The sequence below is a fragment of the Oncorhynchus nerka genome, linkage group LG4 (assembly GCF_034236695.1).
Source record: "Oncorhynchus nerka isolate Pitt River linkage group LG4, Oner_Uvic_2.0, whole genome shotgun sequence".
NCBI lineage: Eukaryota > Metazoa > Chordata > Actinopteri > Salmoniformes > Salmonidae > Oncorhynchus > Oncorhynchus nerka.
In genome coordinates this window covers 56916284-56938490 of record NC_088399.1, presented here as the reverse complement: position 1 = coordinate 56938490, position 22207 = coordinate 56916284, and the positions used below count along the sequence as shown (strand labels likewise).

Sequence of the window (22207 nt, the reverse complement as noted above, 5' to 3'; positions counted from 1 at the left end):
TTTTTTTGTTGTTTTGCATGTTATCAGTTATCAAAATGTATTGAGTTAATAAAGCTGCATTACAAACATGGTCTCTTTTTTTGCTTTCTTGAGTAAGGCAGGCTGAAACACCTGCATTTTGGACCTCTCAGTACTTTCTGTTGTGTAGGGACAGCATGTGGCAAATACAGAGCTTAGGGGTTGGTAATCTTCTAGTTGCGCCGTGATTGGTTCAGTGTTCTGTCACTCATGGGGACAGTATGGCACCACAATCTACAGGGAGAGCTAGGAAGTTCAAGCCCTCTTGGGCGCTGCCATAGATTTACATTAGAAGTGCCCATTAGTAGGCTCAAGGTAATTGGCCACAGATAAAATTACGTCAAATCACGTTACATCTACCATAGCTTTGATTGGACTGATCATGTCAACATCATACTTTCAAAATCTTGGCTAGCAAGTTAGACGAGCAGTCATCATGAAACATGTCGACAATCTACTGGCAAATCCTTTTTAATCCTTGAAAAGGATGAAGAGAAATTATAGATAAAATGTATCGGTGCTCATCGGCCATTGGACAAAAACATTACACAAGTTGGAAATCGAAAATTCAACATTGAAGGGTTTGGAAGGAATCCGTAGCTAAACGCAAAGCGTTGCAAAGCAATCACTATTTTGCCTCCCCTGCCTGCTATTCTGTTGAGAGGGTGTGTGGTCTGGGTTTAAGGGTCTCCTTACCAAGCTTAAAAGGAGACATTCACACGCAACACCATGGGCCAGAAAAAGTAGAATACATTTGCTATGCTGTCAATCCAGCATGACTTCTGCTGCGTTCAAGGAAACTGGGAAATCTTAGACTTTGGTCTAATCATGACACCAGTGATCTTCAGGTCAGAGCTCTAGAAAGAGGCCCGAGTTCCTGACTTGGAAGCCCCCCCCTCCACCGAGCGCCATGAAAAAAACTTGTATTTTTTCTGAGTTCCCAGTTGTCTTGAAAGCGCCATGAATCCAGAGAATATCAGACTTTAATGAAAAAGTTAAGACACAATTTCCCCTGAGGGACTGCCGCGCCACCTTCCTGTTCAAGTGAGCACAGCACAACGGTGAGTCCAAAAATGTATTGTATGCTGCTGCATAAATGATGTAATGTGTCCGCTATTATCCTCATTAATGTTCCATCCAGGTTGTCAAACCCCAGTGAATTGTCATTGTTGATAGACAACAATAATCTTTTCACCTCTTCCACACTTACTTCATGGAATTCAAAAATACCGTGCTTGTCTTTCATAATTTGGTCAGATATACTTGGATGTGCAGTGTCAGTGTTTGTTGCTGGCATGTCATCCCTAAGTTTGCTAATCTTGCCAATGAAAAATCATTAAAGTGGTTGGCAATATCAGTGGGTTTTGTGATGAATGGGCCATCTGATTTAATGAATGATGGAGCAGAGTTAGCCTTTTCTCATTTATTTTTGTTTCATAGAACATTTTTATTTAGTCTAGTCACATGATTTCTCAATTTGCGGTACGTTTGCTAATCAGTTGTACTACCAGACTTCTTTGCCATACCTTTTGCAGCATCCCTCTGAAACATACAATTCTTCAGTTCCTCATCAATCCAAGGGTATTTAACAGTTTTTAAATGGGTGCATGCTTATTAGTAACTGGAATAAGCAATTTCATGTGTCAAGTGCAGCGTTTGGTTGCTCCTCGTTACACACAACAGAAGAATCACTACAAAACTTATTGTATGACCTCTTATACACTATATTAGGCCCAGCCTTTGGAACTTAGGTTTTCCTAGATATGGCTACTATATTGTGATCATCCTATGGATTTGGCTACTGCTTTAAAGCACATTTCTGCAGCCTTAGTAAAGATCTGATCAATAGATGTTGATGATTTAATTCCTGTGCTGTTTGTAAGTACCCTCTTAGGTTGACTGATAACCTGAACCAGGCACTGGTTACAGTTTGATGTTTTTTCTTGAGTGGGCAGCTTGATGAAAGCCAGTCAATATTTAAATCACCCAGAAATTATACCTCTCTGTTGCATGAAAAAGTATGTGAACCCTTCGGAATTACCTGGATTTCACAACAATAGACAAACAGTGTGCTTAAACTAATAACACAAATGATTGTATTTGTGTTGTCTATATTGAATACATCCTTTAAACATTCACATTGTAGGTTTGAAAAAGTATGCGAACCCCTAGGCTAATGACTTCTCCAAAGGCTAATTGGAGTCAGCTAACCTGGATTCATATCAATGAGACGAGATTAGAGATGTTGGTTAGAGCTGCCTTGCCCTATAAAAAACACTCACAAAATCTGAGATTGCTATTCACAAGAAGCATTGCCTGATGTGAACCATGCCTCAAACAAGAGATCTCAGAAGACCTAAGATTAAGAATTGTAGACTTGCATAAAGCTGGAAAGGGTTACAAAAGTATCTCTAAAAGCCTTGATGTTCATCAGTCCACGGTAAGACAGATTGTCTATAAATGGAGAAGGTTCAGCACTGTTGCTACACTCCCTAGGAGTGGCCGTCCTGCAAAGATGACTGCAAGAGCACAGTGCATAATGCTCAATGAGGTTAAGAAGAATCCTAGAGTGTCAGCTAAAGACTTACAGAAATCTCTTGAACATGCTAACATATCTGTTGACGAGTCTACAATACGTATAACACTAAACAAGAATGGTGTTCATGGGAGGACACCAAGGAAGAAGCCACTGCTGTCCAAAAAAACCCATTGCTGCACGTCTGAAGTTTGCAAAAATGCACCTGGATGTTCCACAGCTCTACTGGCAAAATATTCTGTGGACAGATGAAACTACAGTTTAGTTGTTTGGAAGGAACACACCACTATGTGTGGAGAAAAAAAGGCACAGCACACCAACATCAAAACCTCATCCCAACTATAAAGTATGGTGGAGGGAGCATCATGGTTTGGGGCTGCTTTGCTGCCTCAGGGCCCAGGCCTTGATTTCCCAAGTTTATCAAGATATTTTGCAGGAGAATGTTAGTCTATCTGTCCGCCAATTGAAGCTCAACAGAAGTTGGGTGATGCAACAGGACAACGACCCAAAACACAGAAGTAAATCAACAATAGAATAGCTTCAACAGAAGAAAATAAGCCTTCTGGAGTGGCCCAGTCATTTCACATTCTTAAAAGTGGTGATCCTAACTGACCTAAGACAGGGAGTCCTGACCTCAACCCGATTGAGATGCTGTGGCATGACCTCAAGACAGCAGTGTGCACCAGACATCCCAAGAATATTGCTGAACTGAAACAGTTTTGTAAAGAGGAATGGTAAAAGAAAATCCTCCTGACAGTTGTGCAGGTCTGATCCGCAACTACAGAAAACGTTTGGTTGAGGTTATTGCTGCCAAAGGAGGGTCAACCAGTTATTAAATCCAAGGGTTCACATACTTTTCCACCCTGCACTGTGAATGTTTACACGGTGTGTTCAATAAAGACATGAAAGCGTATAATTGTTTGTGTGTTATTCGTTTAAGCAGACTGCGTTTGTCTATTGTTGTGACCTAGATGATCAGATCAAATTTTATGACCAATATATGCAGAAATCCAGGTATTTCCAAAGGGTTCACATACTTTTTCTTGCCACTTTACCTCTGTTGTTGATATCACATACATTATCAAGCATTTCACACATATTATCCAGATACTGACTGTTAGCACTTGGTCTATAGCAGCTTCCCATAAGAATAGGCTTGAGATGAGGCAGATGCCATATTATTTCAACAGTATTTAATATGAGATCCTCTCTAAGCTTTACAGGAATGTGGTTCTGAATATTAGGCCGCAACACCGCCCCCATTGGCATATCTTTTCGGTAGATGTTATAACCATGTATTGCTGCCACTATCAAAGGTATGATCTAAGTGAGTTATTTAAAGAGATCGTCAGAATGAGTGTCATCTGTTACAATGAAACAAGGTTCATAAAGTTATTAACTTGTATGTTACTCTGGGCTATTTTTTAAACACTTTTCTGGGTTGGTTGATTGTTTTTTATGCTTTACTGGGAAGCTTATCAGAAGTAGACTTGTTCATGTTATTTATATTTGAGCTGATAGTGCACGGTGTGCTGCTCACAGTGGACTTCCTACTAGGGAAAGGAAATCAGGCACCGCCTCAGTGCTAGCCGTGACGCTGGTTCATAGGCACATGATTACTGCATACAATAGCTGTAGGATCAGAGGTATTCAGGGCAGTTAGGGAGACATAAATTAAGTTACTTACATTGTGTCTGCCAACACCCCTGGGATAATGTACATTTGATGCAGCATTATGACAACTGCAGCACAACGGTAGGGATTAACTGAGCCTTGAAATTCATGGACAGTCTAGGAGCCAATATGATTTGGATGGATACCGTCATTCCTGTAGAGTATCGTCTGTTTCCAGAAGGTGTCAAAGTTATCTATAAAAGTAGTTTTGCCACGCGTGTAATGCCAGTAGCCTGCTGAATCTTTCACACCCGCAGCCCAAAGATGGACCTGACCTGAAATTGGACAATTTTTTAAAAATCTTTCAGTGCTAGAATTAGTTCAGCCTTGTTATGTCCTGTACTCGTGCTCCTGGGTAGAACAGTCTGAAGCAGCCTTGTTATGTCCTGTACTCGTGTTCCTGGGTAGAACAGTCTGAAGCAGCCTTGTTATGTCCTGTTCTCATTCTCCTGGGTAACACAGTCAGAAGCAGCTTTGTTTTGTCCTGTTTTCGTGCTCCTGGGTAGAACAGTCTGAAGAAGCCTTGTTATGTCCTGTACTCGTGCTCCTGTGGTAGAACAGTCAGAAGCGGCCTTGTTATGTCCTGTACTCGTGCTCCTGTGGTAGAACAGTCTGAAGCAGCCTTGTTATGTCCTGTTCTCGTGCTCCTGTGTAGAACAGTCTGAAGCAGCCTTATGTCCTGTACTCGTGCTCCTGTGGTATAACAGTCAGAATCAGCCTTGTTATGTCCTATACTCGTGCTCCTGTGGTATAACAGTCAGAATCAGCCTTGTTATGTCCTATACTCGTGCTCCTGTGGTATAACAGTCAGAAGCAGCCTTGTTATGTCCTGTACTCGTGCTCCTGGGTAACAGTCAGAAGCAGCCTTGTTATGTCCTGTACTCGTGCTCATGTGGTAGAACAGTCAGAAGCAGCCTTGTTATGTCCTGTACTCGTGTTCCTGGGTAGAACAGTCTGAAGCAGCCTTGTTATGTCCTGTACTCGTGCTCCTGTGGTAGAACAGTCTGAAGCAGCCTTGTTATGTCCTGTTCTCGTGCTCCTGTGTAGAACAGTCTGAAGCAGCCTTATGTCCTGTACTCGTGCTCCTGTGGTATAACAGTCTGAAGCAGCCTTGTTATGTCCTGTTCTCGTGTTCCTGGGTAGAACAGTCTGAAGCAGCCTTGTTATGTCCTGTACTCGTGCTCCTGTGGTAGAACAGTCTGAAGCGGCCTTGTTATGTCCTGTACTCGTGCTCCTGTGGTAGAACAGTCTGAAGCGGCCTTGTTATGTCCTGTACTCGTGCTCCTGTGGTAGAACAGTCTGAAGCGGCCTTGTTATGTCCTGTACTCGTGCTCCTGTGGTAGAACAGTCTGAAGCGGCCTTGTTATGTCCTGTACTCGTGCTCCTGTGGTAGAACAGTCAGAAGCGGCCTTGTTATGTCCTGTACTCGTGCTCCTGTGGTAGAACAGTCTGAAGCAGCCTTGTTATGTCCTGTTCTCGTGCTCCTGTGTAGAACAGTCTGAAGCAGCCTTATGTCCTGTACTCCGTGCTCTGTGTGGTATAACAGTCAGAATCAGCCTTGTTATGTCCTATACTCGTGCTCCTGTGGTATAACAGTCAGAAGCAGCCTTGTTATGTCCTGTACTCGTGCTCCTGGGCAGTCAGAAGCAGCCTTGTTAACATGTCAGAAGCAGCCTTGTTATGTCCTGTACTCGTGCTCATGTGGTAGAACAGTCTGAAGCGGCCTTGTTATGTCCTGTACTCGTGCTCCTGTGGTAGAACAGTCTGAAGCAGCCTTGTTATGTCCTGTTCTCGTGCTCCTGTGTAGAACAGTCTGAAGCAGCCTTATGTCCTGTACTCGTGCTCCTGTGGTATAACAGTCAGAAGCAGCATTGTTATGTCCTGTACTCATGTTCCTGGGTAGAACAGTCTGAAGCAGCCTTGTTATGTCCTGTACTCGTGCTCCTGTGGTATAACAGTCAGAATCAGCCTTGTTATGTCCAGTACTCGTGCTCCTGGGTAACAGTCAGAAGCAGCCTTGTTATGTCCTGTACTCGTGTTCCTGGGTAGAACAGTCTGAAGCAGCCTTGTTATGTCCTGTACTCGTGCTCCTGTGGTAGAACAGTCTGAAGCGGCCTTGTTATGTCCTGTACTCGTGCTCCTGTGGTAGAACAGTCTGAAGCGGCCTTGTTATGTCCTGTACTCGTGCTCCTGTGGTAGAACAGTCTGAAGCGGCCTTGTTATGTCCTGTACTCGTGCTCCTGTGGTAGAACAGTCAGAAGCGGCCTTGTTATGTCCTGTTCTCGTGCTCCTGTGTAGAACAGTCTGAAGCAGCCTTATGTCCTGTACTCGTGCTCCTGTGGTATAACAGTCAGAATCAGCCTTGTTATGTCCTATACTCGTGCTCCTGTGGTATAACAGTCAGAAGCAGCCTTGTTATGTCCTGTACTCGTGCTCCTGTGGTAGAACAGTCAGAAGCAGCCTTGTTAACTCGTGCTCCAGTCAGAAGCAGCCTTGTTATGTCCTGTACTCGTGCTCATGTGGTAGAACAGTCAGAAGCAGCCTTGTTATGTCCTGTACTCGTGCTCCTGTGGTATAACAGTCAGAAGCAGCCTTGTTATGTCCTGTACTCGTGCTCCTGGGTAACAGTCAGAAGCAGCCTTGTTATGTCCTGTACTCGTGCTCATGTGGTAGAACAGTCAGAAGCAGCCTTGTTATGTCCTGTACTCGTGCTCCTGTGGTATAACAGTCAGAATCAGCCTTGTTATGTCCTGTACTCGTGCTCATGTGGTATAACAGTCAGAAGCAGCCTTGTTATGTCCTGTACTCGTGCTCCTGTGGTATAACAGTCAGAAGCAGCCTTGTTATGTCCTGTACTCGTGCTCCTGGGTAACACAGTCAGAAGCAGCCTTGTTATGTCCTGTACTCGTGCTCCTGTGGTAGAACAGTCTGAAGCGGCCTTGTTATGTCCTGTACTCGTGCTCCTGTGGTAGAACAGTCTGAAGCGGCCTTGTTATGTCCTGTACTCGTGCTCCTGTGGTAGAACAGTCAGAAGCGGCCTTGTTATGTCCTGTTCTCGTGCTCCTGTGTAGAACAGTCTGAAGCAGCCTTATGTCCTGTACTCGTGCTCCTGTGGTATAACAGTCAGAATCAGCCTTGTTATGTCCTATACTCGTGCTCCTGTGGTATAACAGTCAGAATCAGCCTTGTTATGTCCTATACTCGTGCTCCTGTGGTATAACAGTCAGAAGCAGCCTTGTTATGTCCTGTACTCGTGCTCCTGGGTAACAGTCAGAAGCAGCCTTGTTATGTCCTGTGCTCATGTGGTAGAACAGTCAGAAACAGTCTGAAGCAGCCTTGTTGTGTGTCCTGTACTCGTGTTCCTCCTGGGTAGTAGAACAGTCTGAAGCAGCCTTGTTATGTCCTGTACTCGTGCTCCTGTGGTAGAACAGTCTGAAGCGGCCTTGTTATGTCCTGTACTCGTGCTCCTGTGGTAGAACAGTCTGAAGCGGCCTTGTTATGTCCTGTACTCGTGCTCCTGTGGTAGAACAGTCTGAAGCGGCCTTGTTATGTCCTGTACTCGTGCTCCTGTGGTAGAACAGTCAGAAGCGGCCTTGTTATGTCCTGTACTCGTGCTCCTGTGGTAGAACAGTCTGAAGCAGCCTTGTTATGTCCTGTTCTCGTGCTCCTGTGTAGAACAGTCTGAAGCAGCCTTATGTCCTGTACTCGTGCTCCTGTGGTATAACAGTCAGAATCAGCCTTGTTATGTCCTATACTCGTGCTCCTGTGGTATAACAGTCAGAAGCAGCCTTGTTATGTCCTGTACTCGTGCTCCTGGGTAACAGTCAGAAGCAGCCTTGTTATGTCCTGTACTCGTGCTCATGTGGTAGAACAGTCTGAAGCGGCCTTGTTATGTCCTGTACTCGTGCTCCTGTGGTAGAACAGTCTGAAGCAGCCTTGTTATGTCCTGTTCTCGTGCTCCTGTGTAGAACAGTCTGAAGCAGCCTTATGTCCTGTACTCGTGCTCCTGTGGTATAACAGTCAGAATCAGCCTTGTTATGTCCTATACTCGTGCTCCTGTGGTATAACAGTCAGAAGCAGCCTTGTTATGTCCTGTACTCGTGCTCCTGGGTAACAGTCAGAAGCAGCCTTGTTATGTCCTGTACTCGTGCTCATGTGGTAGAACAGTCAGAAGCAGCCTTGTTATGTCCTGTACTCATGTTCCTGGGTAGAACAGTCTGAAGCAGCCTTGTTATGTCCTGTACTCGTGCTCCTGTGGTATAACAGTCAGAAGCAGCCTTGTGTCCTGTACTCGTGTTCCTGGGTAGAACAGTCAGAAGCAGCCTGTTCTCGTGTTCCTGGGTAGAACAGTCTGAAGTGCTCCTGGGTAGAACAGTCTGAAGCAGCCTTGTTATGTCCTGTACTCGTGCTCCTGTGGTAGAACAGTCTGAAGCGGCCTTGTTATGTCCTGTACTCGTGCTCCTGTGGTAGAACAGTCTGAAGCGGCCTTGTTATGTCCTGTCCTGTGGTAGAACAGTCTGAATCAGCCTTGTTATGTCCTCTCGTGCTCCTGGTAGAACAGAAGCCTTGTTATGTCCTGTACTCGTGCTCCTGTGGTAACAGTCAGAATCAGCCTTGTTACAGTAGAACAGAAGCAGCCTTGTTATGTCCTGTACTCGTGCTCCTGTGGTAGAACAGTCTGAAGCAGCCTTGTTATGTCCTGTACTCGTGCTCCTGTGGTATAACAGTCAGAAGCAGCCTTATGTCCTGTACTCGTGCTCCTGTGGTATAACAGTCAGAATCAGCCTTGTTATGTGCTCCTGTGGTATAACAGTCAGAAGCAGCCTTGTTATGTCCTGTACTCGTGCTCCTGGGTAACAGTCAGAAGCAGCCTTGTTATGTCCTGTACTCGTGCTCATGTGGTAGAACAGTCTGAAGCGGCCTTGTTATGTCCTGTCGTGCTCCTGTGGTAGAACAGTCTGAAGCAGCCTTGTTATGTCCTGTTCTCGTGCTCCTGTGTAGAACAGTCTGAAGCAGCCTTATGTCCTGTACTCGTGCTCCTGTGGTATAACAGTCAGAATCAGCCTTGTTATGTCCTATACTCGTGCTCCTGTGGTATAACAGTCAGAAGCAGCCTTGTTATGTCCTGTACTCGTGCTCCTGGGTATAACAGTCAGAATGTCCTGTACTCGTGCCTTGTAGAACAGTATGTTCCTGTACTCGTGCTCCTGTGGTAGAACAGTCAGAAGCAGCCTTGTTATGTCCTGTACTCATGTTCCTGGGTAGAACAGTCTGAAGCAAGTCCAGCCTTGTTAGTGTCCTGTTATGTCCTGTACTCGTGCTCCTGTGGTATAACAGTCAGAATCAGCCTTGTTATGTCCAGTACTCGTGCTCCTGGGTAACAGTCAGAAGCAGCCTTGTTATGTCCTGTACTCGTGTTCCTGGGTAGAACAGTCTGAAGCAGCCTTGTTATGTCCTGTACTCGTGCTCCTGTGGTAGAACAGTCTGAAGCGGCCTTGTTATGTCCTGTACTCGTGCTCCTGTGGTTAGAACAGTCTGAAGTCGGCCTTGTTATGTCCTGTACTCGTGCTCCTGTGGTAGAACAGTCTGAAGCGGCCTTGTTATGTCCTGCTCCTGTGGTAGAACAGTCTGAAGCGGCCTTGTTATGTCCTGCTCCTGTGGTAGAACAGTCAGAAGCGGCCTTGTTATGTCCTGTACTCGTGCTCCTGTGGTAGAACAGTCTGAAGCGGCCTTGTTATGTCCTGTTCTCGTGCTCCTGTGTAGAACAGTCTGAAGCAGCCTTATGTCCTGTACTCGTGCTCCTGTGGTATAACAGTCAGAATCAGCCTTGTTATGTCCTATACTCGTGCTCCTGTGGTATAACAGTCAGAAGCAGCCTTGTTATGTCCTGTACTCGTGCTCCTGTGGTAGAACAGTCTGAAGCAGCCTTGTTATGTCCTGTTCTCGTGCTCCTGTGTAGAACAGTCTGAAGCAGCCTTATGTCCTGTACTCGTGCTCCTGTGGTATAACAGTCAGAATCAGCCTTGTTATGTCCTATACTCGTGCTCCTGTGGTATAACAGTCAGAAGCAGCCTTGTTATGTCCTGTACTCTTGTTATGTGCTCCTGTGGTAGAACAGTCTGAAGCAGCCTTGTTATGTCCTGTACTCGTGCTCTGTGGTAGAACAGTCAGAAGCAGCCTTGTTATGTCCTGTACTCATGTTCCTGTGGTAGAACAGTCTGAAGCAGCCTTGTTATGTCCTGTACTCGTGCTCCTGTGGTAGAACAGTCTGAAGCAGCCTTGTTATGTCCTGTACTCGTGTCCTGTGGTCAGTGTGCTCCTGTGGTAGAACAGTCTGAAAGCCTTGTTATGTCCTGTACTCGTGCCTTGTTATGTCCTGTTCTCGTGCTCCTGTGGTAGAACAGTCTGAAGCAGCCTTGTTATGTCCTGTACTCGTGCTCCTGTGGTAGAACAGTCTGAAGCAGCCTTATGTCCTGTACTCGTGCTCCTGTGGTATAACAGTCAGAAGCAGCCTTGTTATGTCCTGTACTCGTGCTCATGTGGTAGAACAGTCAGAAGCAGCCTTGTTATGTCCTGTACTCGTGCTCCTGTGGTAGAACAGTCTGAAGCGGCCTTGTTATGTCCTGTACTCGTGCTCCTGTGGTAGAACAGTCAGAAGCGGCCTTGTTATGTCCTGTACTCGTGCTCCTGTGGTATAACAGTCAGAAGCAGCCTTGTTATGTCCTGTGCTCTGTGCTAACAGTGCAGCCTTGTTATAGAACAGTCTGTAGAACAGTCTGAAGCAGCCTTGTTATGTCCTGTACTCGTGCTCCTGTGGTAGAACAGTCTGAAGCGGCCTTGTTATGTCCTGTACTCGTGCTCCTGTGGTAGAACAGTCTGAAGCAGCCTTGTTATGTCCTGTTCTCGTGCTCCTGTGGTAGAACAGTCTGAAGCAATGTCCTGTACTCGTGCTCCTGTGGTATAACAGTCAGAATCAGCCTTGTTATGTCCTATACTCGTGCTCCTGTGGTATAACAGTCAGAAGCAGCCTTGTTATGTCCTGTACTCGTGCTCCTGGGTAACAGTCAGAAGCAGCCTTGTTATGTCCTGTACTCGTGCTCATGTGGTAGAACAGTCAGAAGCAGCCTTGTTATGTCCTGTACTCATGTTCCTGGGTAGAACAGTCTGAAGCAGCCTTGTTATGTCCTGTACTCGTGCTCCTGTGGTATAACAGTCAGAATCAGCCTTGTTATGTCCAGTACTCGTGCTCCTGGGTAACAGTCAGAAGCAGCCTTGTTATGTCCTGTACTCGTGTTCCTGGGTAGAACAGTCTGAAGCAGCCTTGTTATGTCCTGTACTCGTGCTCCTGTGGTAGAACAGTCTGAAGCGGCCTTGTTATGTCCTGTACTCGTGCTCCTGTGGTAGAACAGTCTGAAGCGGCCTTGTTATGTCCTGTACTCGTGCTCCTGTGGTAGAACAGTCAGAAGCGGCCTTGTTATGTCCTGTACTCGTGCTCCTGTGGTAGAACAGTCTGAAGCAGCCTTGTTATGTCCTGTTCTCGTGCTCCTGTGTAGAACAGTCTGAAGCAGCCTTATGTCCTGTACTCGTGCTCCTGTGGTATAACAGTCAGAATCAGCCTTGTTATGTCCTATACTCGTGCTCCTGTGGTATAACAGTCAGAAGCAGCCTTGTTATGTCCTGTACTCGTGCTCCTGGGTAACAGTCAGAAGCAGCCTTGTTATGTCCTGTACTCGTGCTCATGTGGTAGAACAGTCAGAAGCAGCCTTGTTATGTCCTGTACTCGTGCTCCTGTGGTATAACAGTCAGAAGCAGCCTTGTTATGTCCTGTACTCGTGCTCCTGGGTAACAGTCAGAAGCAGCCTTGTTATGTCCTGTACTCGTGCTCATGTGGTAGAACAGTCAGAAGCAGCCTTGTTATGTCCTGTACTCGTGCTCCTGTGGTATAACAGTCAGAATCAGCCTTGTTATGTCCTGTACTCGTGCTCATGTGGTATAACAGTCAGAAGCAGCCTTGTTATGTCCTGTACTCGTGCTCCTGTGGTATAACAGTCAGAAGCAGCCTTGTTATGTCCTGTACTCGTGCTCCTGGGTAACACAGTCAGAAGCAGCCTTGTTATGTCCTGTACTCGTGCTCCTGGGTAACAGTCAGAAGCGGCCTTGTTATGTCCTGTACTCGTGCTCCTGTGGTATAACAGTCAGAAGCAGCCTTGTTATGTCCTGTACTCGTGCTCCTGTGGTATAACAGTCAGAATCAGCCTTGTTATGTCCAGTACTCGTGCTCCTGGGTAACAGTCAGAAGCAGCCTTGTTATGTCCTGTAGTATAAGTCAGAATCAGCCTTATGACCTGACCTGAAATTGGACAATTTAAAAATCTTTCAGTGCTAGAATTAGTTCTTTAAATCTATTTTAATAAGTTCAGAGCTAGCCCTTCTGTCATTTGACCCCACATGGACTATGACAGCGTCAGCTACCAGCGTGTCGCAGAACAGTCAGAAGCAGTCTTAAGTCCCTGTACTCATGCTCCTGGGTAGAACAGTCAGAAGCAGCCTTGTTATGTCCTGTTCTCCTGGGTAACAGTCTGAAGCAGCCTTGTTATGTCCTGTACTCGTGTTCCTGGGTAGAACAGTAAGAAGCAGCCTTGTTATGTCCTGTTCTCGTGCTCCTGTGGTAGAACAGGGGTTTAGCCCTGGGAACCAAGATGTTGCTTACAATAGAGCTGCCGATGACAACAACTGAGGTCCAGACGGTCTGTCGCCTCGAGGGGTTTTGCAAACCCCGAGGACCGAAGGGCTCCGAGCCAGCTGTAGTATCCATCGCAGATGGCAAATGGGCAGATCTAAGGCTCTCGAGTGTTGCAACAGACAGATTTTTTTTTTAAACACTCTGCAGTCCCGTTCTATGAGCTTGTGTGGCCTACCACTTCACGGCTGAGCCATTGTTGCTCCCAGACATTTCTACTTCACAGTAACCACACCAGTTGACCAGGGAAGCTCTAGCAAGGCAGAAACATGAACTGACTTGTTGGAAAGGTGGCATCCCATGACAGCGCCACATAAGCCACTGAGCGCGTCAGTAAGGCCATTCTACTGCAAATGTTTGTCTAGGGAGATTGCGTGGCCTTGCACGCGATTTTATACACCGCCAGCTACCGGTATGGCTGAACCAATTTTTTTTTTTTACCTTTATTTAACCAGGCAAGTCAGTTAACAAATTCTTATTTTCAATGACAGCCTAGGAACAGTGGGTAACTGCCTGTTCAGGGGCAGAACGACAGATTTGTACCCTTCCGGTTACTAGTCCAACGCTCTAACCACTAGGCTACCCTGCCGCCCCAGAAGGGGTGTCCACATACTTTTGTACTGTGGGGCAAGAAGTATTTAGGCAGCCACCAATTGTGCAAGTTCTCACACTTAAAAATATGAGGCCTGTAATGTATCATAGGTACACTTCAACTATGAGACAAAATAGAAAAAAAATCCAGAAAATGACGTACGATTTTTCATGAATTTATTTGCAAATTATGGTGATAAGTATTTGGTCACCTACAAACAAGCAAGATTTCTGGCTCTCACAGACCTGTAACTTCTTTAGTAGGCTCCTCTGTCCTCCACTCATTACCTGTATAAAAGACACCTGTCCACAACCTCAAACAGTCACACTCCAAACTCCACTATGGCCAAGACCAGCTGTCAAAGGACACCAGAAACAAAATTGTAGACCTGCACCAGGCTGGGAAGACTGAATCTGCAATAGGTAAGCAGCTTGGTCTGAAGAAATCAACTGTGGGAGCAATTATTAGGAAATGGAAGACATACAAGACCACTGATAATCTCCCTCGATCTGGGGCTCCACGCAAGATCTCACCCCGTGGGGTCAAAATGATCACAAGAACGGTGAGCAAAAATCCCAGAACCACACGGGGGGACCTAGTGAATGACCTGCAGAGAGCTGGGACCAAAGTACCAAAGCCTACCATCAGCAAGGGCATTGAAGATGAAACGTGGCTGGGTCTTTCAGCATGACAATGATTCCAAACACACCGCCTGGGCAACGAAGGAGTGGCTTCGTAAGAAGCATTTCAAGGTCCTGGAGTGGCCTAGCCAGTCTCCAGATCTCAAACCCATAGAAAATCTTTGGGAGTTGAAAGTCCGTGTTCCCCAGCAACAGCCCCAAAACATCACTGCTCTAGAGGAGATCTGCATGGAGGAATGGGCCAAAATACCAGCAAGTGTGTGAAAACCTTGTGAAGACTTACAGAAAACGTTTGACCCGTTATATACCCTTTGTTGGCAATGACAAACTATTGAGATAAACTTTTGTTATTGACCAAATACTTTTTTTCCACCATAATTTGCAAATAAATTCATTATAAATCCTAAAATGTGATTTTCTGGATTTCTCATTTTGTCTGTCATAGTCCAAGTGTACCTATGATGAAGATTATACAGGCCTCATCTTTTTAAGTGGGAGAACTTGCACAATTGGTGGCTGACTAAATACTTTTTGCCCCACTGTATATTTAGTGCAGTACCTCAAAATAAACTGGCATCGTTTGTCACAGTACTTAGGTGTTGTTGCAAAGTCCTCATTAGCGATAAAGCACTGACATTTACCTTTTAGTAGTCCAGTCAATAGTAGGCACCTAAGATGCTGCATTAATTTATATTCAAGTAATTTAGTAGATTATCAAATAAATGAATTTTAAACATTTGACTCATTCCTCAAATGTCCTGTATTCAGGCCTTTATAAGTGTTACTAAACACCATACCACATTCAACTTTTAAAAAACAATGGAAGTCCTCAAATGTATTTCCTCATTTTATTTTTTTAGAAAGGAACAATTTTAACGGTTGGACTTGGCGACCCTCTCCAACTCGTCCTTCTTCTTGATGGCGTAGGAGTTAGAAGAACCCTGACAAAACACAAACACACTGATGAACACTGGTGAACAAACCCTCCCAACATAACAGCAGATGTGAAAAATCTGATTAACAAAACCAAATCTGTATGGTACTGAAATCACAATTGAGACTACACCTTCAACAAACAGTCTCACCTTAGCTGCATTGATCAGCTCATCGGCAAGGCACTCTGCGATAGTCTTGATGTTCCTGAAAGCAGCTTCTCTTGCTCCAGTGCAAAGTAGCCAGATCGCCTGAGACAGGAGACAAGACAGTGAGCAGCCATAAACAGAATATAAATAAACTATGTTGTGAATCTTTACACCAAAACAAGTCAAAATGGAGGTTCTGTATCTGAGCTGGTGATTGACTGGGCCACAAGAGACTACAGCCAATGAATAGGCAAAGATGTTTACTCTACGAGCACTCTAGCACACCAGGACAATGAGTTTGTAATGGCGTGACTCTAGCCTCGTGTGCACAAAAGAGAAATGTACAAACAAGTTTTATATTCCTGTAACTTCACTTGTGATGTAGCCTAGATTTGGCAGTGAACCAAGTGGCAACAGGCAGAGTTGGAGGAGAATGTGGCAGCAGTCTCTTTTACCTGGTTGACTCTACGCAGAGGGGACACGTCCACAGCTTGCCTCCTAACGGTACCAGCACGACCAATACGGGTGGAGTCCTCACGAGGTCCGCTGTTTATGATGGCATTGACCAGCACCTGCAGGGGGTTCTGAGAGGACAAGGCAGAGGAGACAAAGTCAACCACCACAACCGTACTGGAATCCAGGGGTACAAATCTCACAGGCAAAGACACCCCGAGCGTACGTTTGGATTCAACATTGAGATATTAAAGACATGATAGATCAGGCGCATAGTATATTAAGGAGTGAAAGAGACTGGGTCTCTGTAGAAAGACAAAGCTGTGGAATGTGTTGTGACAAGAGAGCAACATATTGATAGAGGGGAGACAGATGGACATCTGGATTAGATGGAGGGGTTGAGGTCAGGTGGCGAGGACAGATTCTCTTGAGTAATAAACGTTTGGTATCCGGTTACCCTCTATTATCTTGCTGTAGAGCCTGGAATATGTAAGGATTGGAGAGAAGGAGAGTCTTAAGTGAGATAAAATCTGGATGGGATAAATGTTGGGTTGTCTGATTACAGCTGTACAGGACCTTGGGCAGAATTAAACTTGGTTAAAGCTTCACTAGAGTCCGTGGGTTATTTACGCTGAAAAATAAGAACCTAACAGGACATATGGGACATAGAGGTGACCAGTAAAATTGGGGTGATAACAGTAACGTAGGCATGGACGTAAGAAAGCAGAACAATTTTCACGTGGTGTTTGTTCCAGGCCTTTCGGCACAGAGTTGCCCATTTGTTTAGGCAGCCCTGCTTCCTAGAGCTGGGTCTATCTGAGCCTCCACTGGATTATACTCAGTCACTGAAACAGACCAGCATAGTGGCGGGAAGCTGACAGGCATGGAGTTCAAGGCTAAGTCCGCATTTCAAATTGGACCCTATTCCACATTTAGTGCACTACTTTTGACCAAGGACCATAGCAGTGCACTATGAAGGGGGATGCGGTGATATTTGGGACAAAAACATTTTTGAATAAGGTACGTACCTCCCCGGTCAGCAAGTGGATGATCTCGAAGGCGTGCTTCACAATGCGACAGGTCATCAGCTTCTTGCCGTTGTTGCGGCCATGCATCATCATAGAGTTGGTGAGACGTTCCACAATGGGGCACTGGGCCTTGCGGAAACGCTTGGCAGCATAACGGCCTCCAGAGTGTGGCAGGTACTTAGCGTACTTCTCCTTCACAGCAATGTAATCCTGAGTTGACGGAAAAGGCATCAATACTAGTTCCCTTCCCAATAACTTACATTTCAATGTCCAGGTTAACAGGGAATACATCGATGTTCATGTTTCTGAGCTGGTGATTGACTGGGCCACATGAGACTACAGCCAATGAATATGCAAAGAAGTTTACTCTGCGAGCACTCTAGCACACCAGGACAATGAGGGTCGTAAAGGCGTGACTCTAGCCTCGCTTACACAAACAAACAATTGTGTTTTATAGTGCCTAGTCACAAATCAAACATTGAAATGCCCTACCTGCAGGGAGATGTCATTGATCTGAACATCGTCTGTGCTCCATTTCCCGAAGAGCTTGATTTCTGGCGTTTCAGCCACTGCAGGGGCAGTCTCCCACGACTCTGAAGTCACTGATGAAAAACAGAAGATTTAGTCAGGTAATATTGATGGATTTAATTACGAGAGTCATGGTACCACAATGTCTGACCCCAGGTTCCATGGCAAAGGCCTTGTAAAAATGGTATGCCACACTAATCAATGATATTACAAAATTGTAATTACTTCGACACTATGCCCCATTTATTGCCTCCTCCCTTATCATACCTTATTTGTACACACTGTATATAGACTTTGTATTATTCACTGTATGTTTGTTTATTCCATTGTGTAACTCTGTGTCGAACTGCTTTGCTTTATCTTGACCAGGTCGCAGTTGTAAATGAGAACTTGTTCTCAACTAGTCTACCTGGTTAAATAAAGGTGAAATCAAAAACAGTAAAAATAACCACATCACGATATTGATACTACCACATTACGGCTCAACTAGTTAGCATAATGCTAGGTGACATGAGAAAATGATTCATGATAAAGCCATCAACATCAGGAAGGAATGGCTGCCACTGTTAGTAACACACGAAGAGCTAGCTAACCTGCTAGCCAACGTTATCCATTATACAGTCAACGTTAGTGATAGCAACGTGGGCTGGGCTACACATGGACAGCACAAATATTGGTGTAAGTAGTTAAATTATATTAAATAGTCGGGATAAAAACTTAAAGGCAATGTGAATAAGAGCAGACACGACAGTAGGCCCAAAAGGCTAAAGTCAGCCCGAGTCTACTATCGAACGATTTATGGCTAATGGCATTATGAGCTAAACATGAGATAAACATGTGTTTAACAACAAACTGAACATCTTGCATAGCAACAATGTTCCGAGTGGTCCCGGGAGGACGCTAAATAGGAAGCCAACTAGCAGTGTCGCACGTGTAAGCATGAAGTTCATCTGCCCCGGCTGAAGGCCGGTAAAAACACTCGAGTGATTTAAAATCGACTTCGGACTATAAACTGATTTACTTCCGACTCAAAGTCAAACAAGCAATGTTACACGTACGATAGTTGGACATTGTGCGTTTTCATGCAATTTTGGCCTTGAAAATTGTAACATTTTTCCACTCACTTGTGTTTGCCGTTCTGCACCACACTTCTCAAAGCCGGAAAAGGGCCTATTCAGGGCGCATCAAACAGATATACCGGGAGGCGGAAATGAGGTAACTGGATTGCACTGCTTTTATGGAGTTGTAGTTCAATGGCAGAAATCCCATCTCCGATATGTACAGTGCATTCGGAAAGCATTCTGACCCATCTACTTTTTCCATATTTTGTTACGTTACACCATATTAAAACATTTATTAAATTACATTTTTCCCTCATCAATCTACACACAATACCACATAATGACTAGTCGAAAACAGGTTTTAATACATTTCTGCTAATTTATTAAAAATAAAGAAACCGAAATAGCTTATTTGCATAAGTATTCAGACCCTTTGGTATGAGACTCGAAATGGAGCTCAGGTGCATCCTGTTTCCATTGATCATCCTTGAGATGTTTCTTCAACTTGATTGGAGTCCACCTGTGGTAAATTCAATTGATTGGACATGATTTGGAAAGGCACACACCTGTCTATATAAAGTCCCACAGTTGATAGTGCATGTCAAAGCAAAAACCAAGCGATGAAGTTGAAGGAATTGTCCGTAGAGCTCAGCGACAGGATTGTGTCGAGACACAGATCTGGGGAAGGGTATCAAAAAGTTTCTGCAGCATTGACGGTCCCCAAGAACACAGTGGTGAACACATCATTCTTAAATAGAAGAAGTTTGGAACAACCAAGACTCTTCCTTGAGCTGGCCACCTGGCCAAACTGAGCAATCGGGGCAGAAGGACCTTGATCAGGGAGGTGACCAAGAACCAGATGGTCACTCTGAAAGAACTCCAGAGTTCCTCTGTGGAGATGGGAGAACCTTCCAGAAGGACAACCATCTCTGCAGCACTCCACCAATCAGGCCTTTATGGTAGAGTGGCCAGACGGAAGCTCCTCCTCAGTAAAAGGGAAATGACAGCCAGCTTGGAGTTTTACAAAAGGCACCTAAAGGTCCTTCAGACCATGAGAAACAAGATCCTCTGGTCTGATGAAACCAAGATTGAACTCTTTGGCCTGAATACCAAGCGTCACGTCTGCAGAAAACCTGGCATCATCCCTACAGGGAAGCATAGTGGTGGAAGCGTCATGGTGTGGGGATGTTTTTCAGCGGCAGGGACTGGGAGACTAGTCAGGATCGAGGGAAAGCTGAACGGAGCAAAGTACAGAGAGATCCTTCGTGAAAACCTGCTCCAGAGCGCTCATGACCTCAGACTGGGGCGAAGGTTCACCTTCCAGCAGAACAACAACCGTAAGCACACAGCCAAGACAATGCAGGGGTGGCTTCGGGACAAGTCTGAATGTTCTTGAGTGGCCCCGCCAGAGCCTGGACCTGAAAATAGCTGTGCAGCAACGGTCACCATCCAACCTGACAGAGCTTGAAAGGATCTGAAGATAAGAATGGGAGAAACTCCCCAAATACTGGTGTGCCAAGCTTGTAGTGTCATAACCAATTAGACTCGGGGCTATAATTGCTGCTAAAGGTGCTTCAACAAATTACTAAGTAAAGGGTCTGAATACTTATGTAAATGTTATATTTCAATTTTTGTGTTTTATAAATTTGCAAAAAAATTACTTAAACCTGTTTTTGCTAGGTCATTATGGGGTATTATGTCTAAATTGATGTGGGGAAAAAAGTTTTTTTAAACTATTTAATCTATTTTGGAGTAAGGCTGTAATGTAACAAAATGTGGAAAAAGTCAAGGGGTCTGACAACTTTCTAAATGCACTGTATGTCCATAGATGATATAAAATGTAGAGGGGGCATATTGGTTGAAGCCAAAAGGCTGTTCAGTAAGAAAGAGGGACAGAGAAGTGAAAGCCTGTCACTATTAATGTTTGAGGAGGTTTTACTTAAGAAAGTACAAATGGGCTTCCTGGCTTTCACTGTTAGAGTTTGTTCCACCTCCATTAAGGTGTTTTAAATACCAAATAATGGGACATGTGGTTCTGTGCAAAGGAAAGAAAGATGTGCCAAGTGTGGAGTGGAACATGATTATGGGGAATGTGGGAACAATGTCAAGGTTAAATGTTGTAATTGTGGGGGGGAACACAGTGCAGCATTTGGTGGATGCCAGGTTCAGAAAGAGGCTTAGAGAGACCCAAAGATATAAAAAATCACTCATAATGTCTCTTATGCAGAGGCTGCAAGGCAGAAGGGTGGAACTATTAAGCAGATGGGTGAAACTATTAAGCAGATTGGAGGAACTATTAAGCAGATGGGTGGGACTATTAAGCAGATGGGTGGAACTATTAAGCAGATGGGTGAAACTATTAAGCAGATGGGTGGAACAATTAAGCAGATGGTGGAACTATTAAGCAGATGGGTGGAACTATTAAGCAGATTGGTAAAACTATTAAGCAGATGGGTGGAACTATTAAGCAGATTGGTGGAACTATTAGTCAGATGGGTGGAACTATTAAGCAGATTGGTGGAACTATTAAGCAGGTGGGTGGAACTATTAGGCAGATGGGTGGAACTATTAAGCAGATTGGTGGAACTATTATGCAGAATGATGGAGATAATAGGGTCAGTCCTGGAATAACGGGACCTACTGTAGGAAATGTTGCTTAAGTTGGTCCAGATACGGATACGAGACCTGTTCAGAAATCTTGCTCTCACAAATGCTTAAAAGGACACCTTAATAGTTCATCAGATTGACTTTATACCCTTAATTGGAAAGGTTATCAACATGACTGCGTTTGTAGAAAGAACTGCCAAGTTAATTGTTAATTGAAGATAATTGTGGAAGCAGAAAAGTTTTTAGGAGTGAAAGATGTTACTCTCTTCATGATTGTTGATATGTTGACTCCTAATAATACTAATGATGGAATGTCTCCGTATGATGATAATTAGAGTTAAGGTTTTATGTTATCGTTCAGAGGAATACCAGAAACGTTATTGCTAACGGTCAGGAGTTTAAGAAATACAGTACCAGTCAAAAGTTGGAACACTCATTCAAAGGTTTTCTTTATTTTTACTATTTTCTACATTGTAGAATAATCGTGAAGACAGAAACTATGAAATAACACATATGGAATCATGTAGTAACCAAATAAGTGTTAAACAAATCAAAAATATATTTGAGATTCTTCTAAGTAGCCATCCTTTGCGTTGATGACAGCTTTGCACACTCTTGAATGAGTAGGTTTGTCTTTGACTGGTACCGTACACGGAAAGATCATGTCATGAATGCTGAAACAAAGTGTATGCGCTCAGTCTCTGGTTATGAATGGCGTGCTGACAGACAATCGTTGATGGATATTTGTAGAGCTCTGATCAGGACAACAATTGATTACAGGTGTATAGTTTATGGAACAGTGGCGAAGACTTGGCTTCAGAAGCTGGACAGAAACCAGTATATAGCTTTAAGGATGTGTATTGGTGCATTTAAATTAACATCTGTATGTGCCTTACTAGTGGAGGCAGGTGAGATGCTTTTGGATATACGGCGTAAAAAAAATGGTCATTAGCTTATTGGGTTGAAAGTAGAGGTCGGTCGATTAATTAGGGCCGATTTCAAGTTTTCATAACAATCGGAAATCGGTATTTTTGGGCGTCGATTTGCCGATTTATTATTATTATTTTTTTTTACACCTTTATTTAATCTTTATTTAACTAGGCAAGTCAGTTAAGAACACATGCTTATTTTCAATGACGGCCTAGGAACGGTGGGTTAACTACCTTGTTCAGGGGCAGAAAGACAGATTTTCACCTTGTCAGCTGGGGGGATCCAATCTTGCAACGTTACAGTTAACTAGTCCAACA

The 22207-nt window shown here is 44.5% G+C and overlaps 1 protein-coding gene and 3 non-coding genes across 4 annotated transcripts; all 4 read right to left on the bottom strand.

The window, feature by feature from the left end:
- Positions 1–15035: 15035 nt before the first annotated feature.
- On the bottom strand, positions 15036–18522 carry LOC115125594 (small ribosomal subunit protein uS7). The gene is made up of 6 exons (XM_029655112.2): positions 18417–18522; positions 17257–17366; positions 16765–16974; positions 15739–15867; positions 15287–15385; positions 15036–15142 (listed from the first exon to the last, which is right to left on the bottom strand). Coding segments are annotated over exons 1-6 (618 nt in total). The 5' UTR covers positions 18418–18522; the 3' UTR covers positions 15036–15073.
- On the bottom strand, positions 15478–15608 carry LOC115125596 (small nucleolar RNA SNORA3/SNORA45 family). The gene has a single exon (XR_003863002.1). It is a non-coding gene; the product is annotated as a small nucleolar RNA SNORA3/SNORA45 family (small nucleolar RNA).
- LOC115125595 (small nucleolar RNA SNORA65) lies at positions 16481–16607 on the bottom strand. Its single transcript, XR_003863001.1, has one exon. It is a non-coding gene; the product is annotated as a small nucleolar RNA SNORA65 (small nucleolar RNA).
- LOC115125597 (small nucleolar RNA SNORA3/SNORA45 family) lies at positions 17062–17193 on the bottom strand. The gene has a single exon (XR_003863003.1). It is a non-coding gene; the product is annotated as a small nucleolar RNA SNORA3/SNORA45 family (small nucleolar RNA).
- Positions 18523–22207: the final 3685 nt, after the last annotated feature.

Bases quoted from the DNA above. Each gene is read 5' to 3' on its own strand.
- LOC115125594 (XM_029655112.2), bottom strand. The intron at 15,868-16,764 runs GTACGTACCTTA...TTGTCCTCTCAG, and splicing joins TCCACTTGCTGACCGGGGAG to AACCCCCTGCAGGTGCTGGT. The intron at 15,143-15,286 runs GTGAGACTGTTT...GTGTTTTGTCAG, and splicing joins AGCTGATCAATGCAGCTAAG to GGTTCTTCTAACTCCTACGC.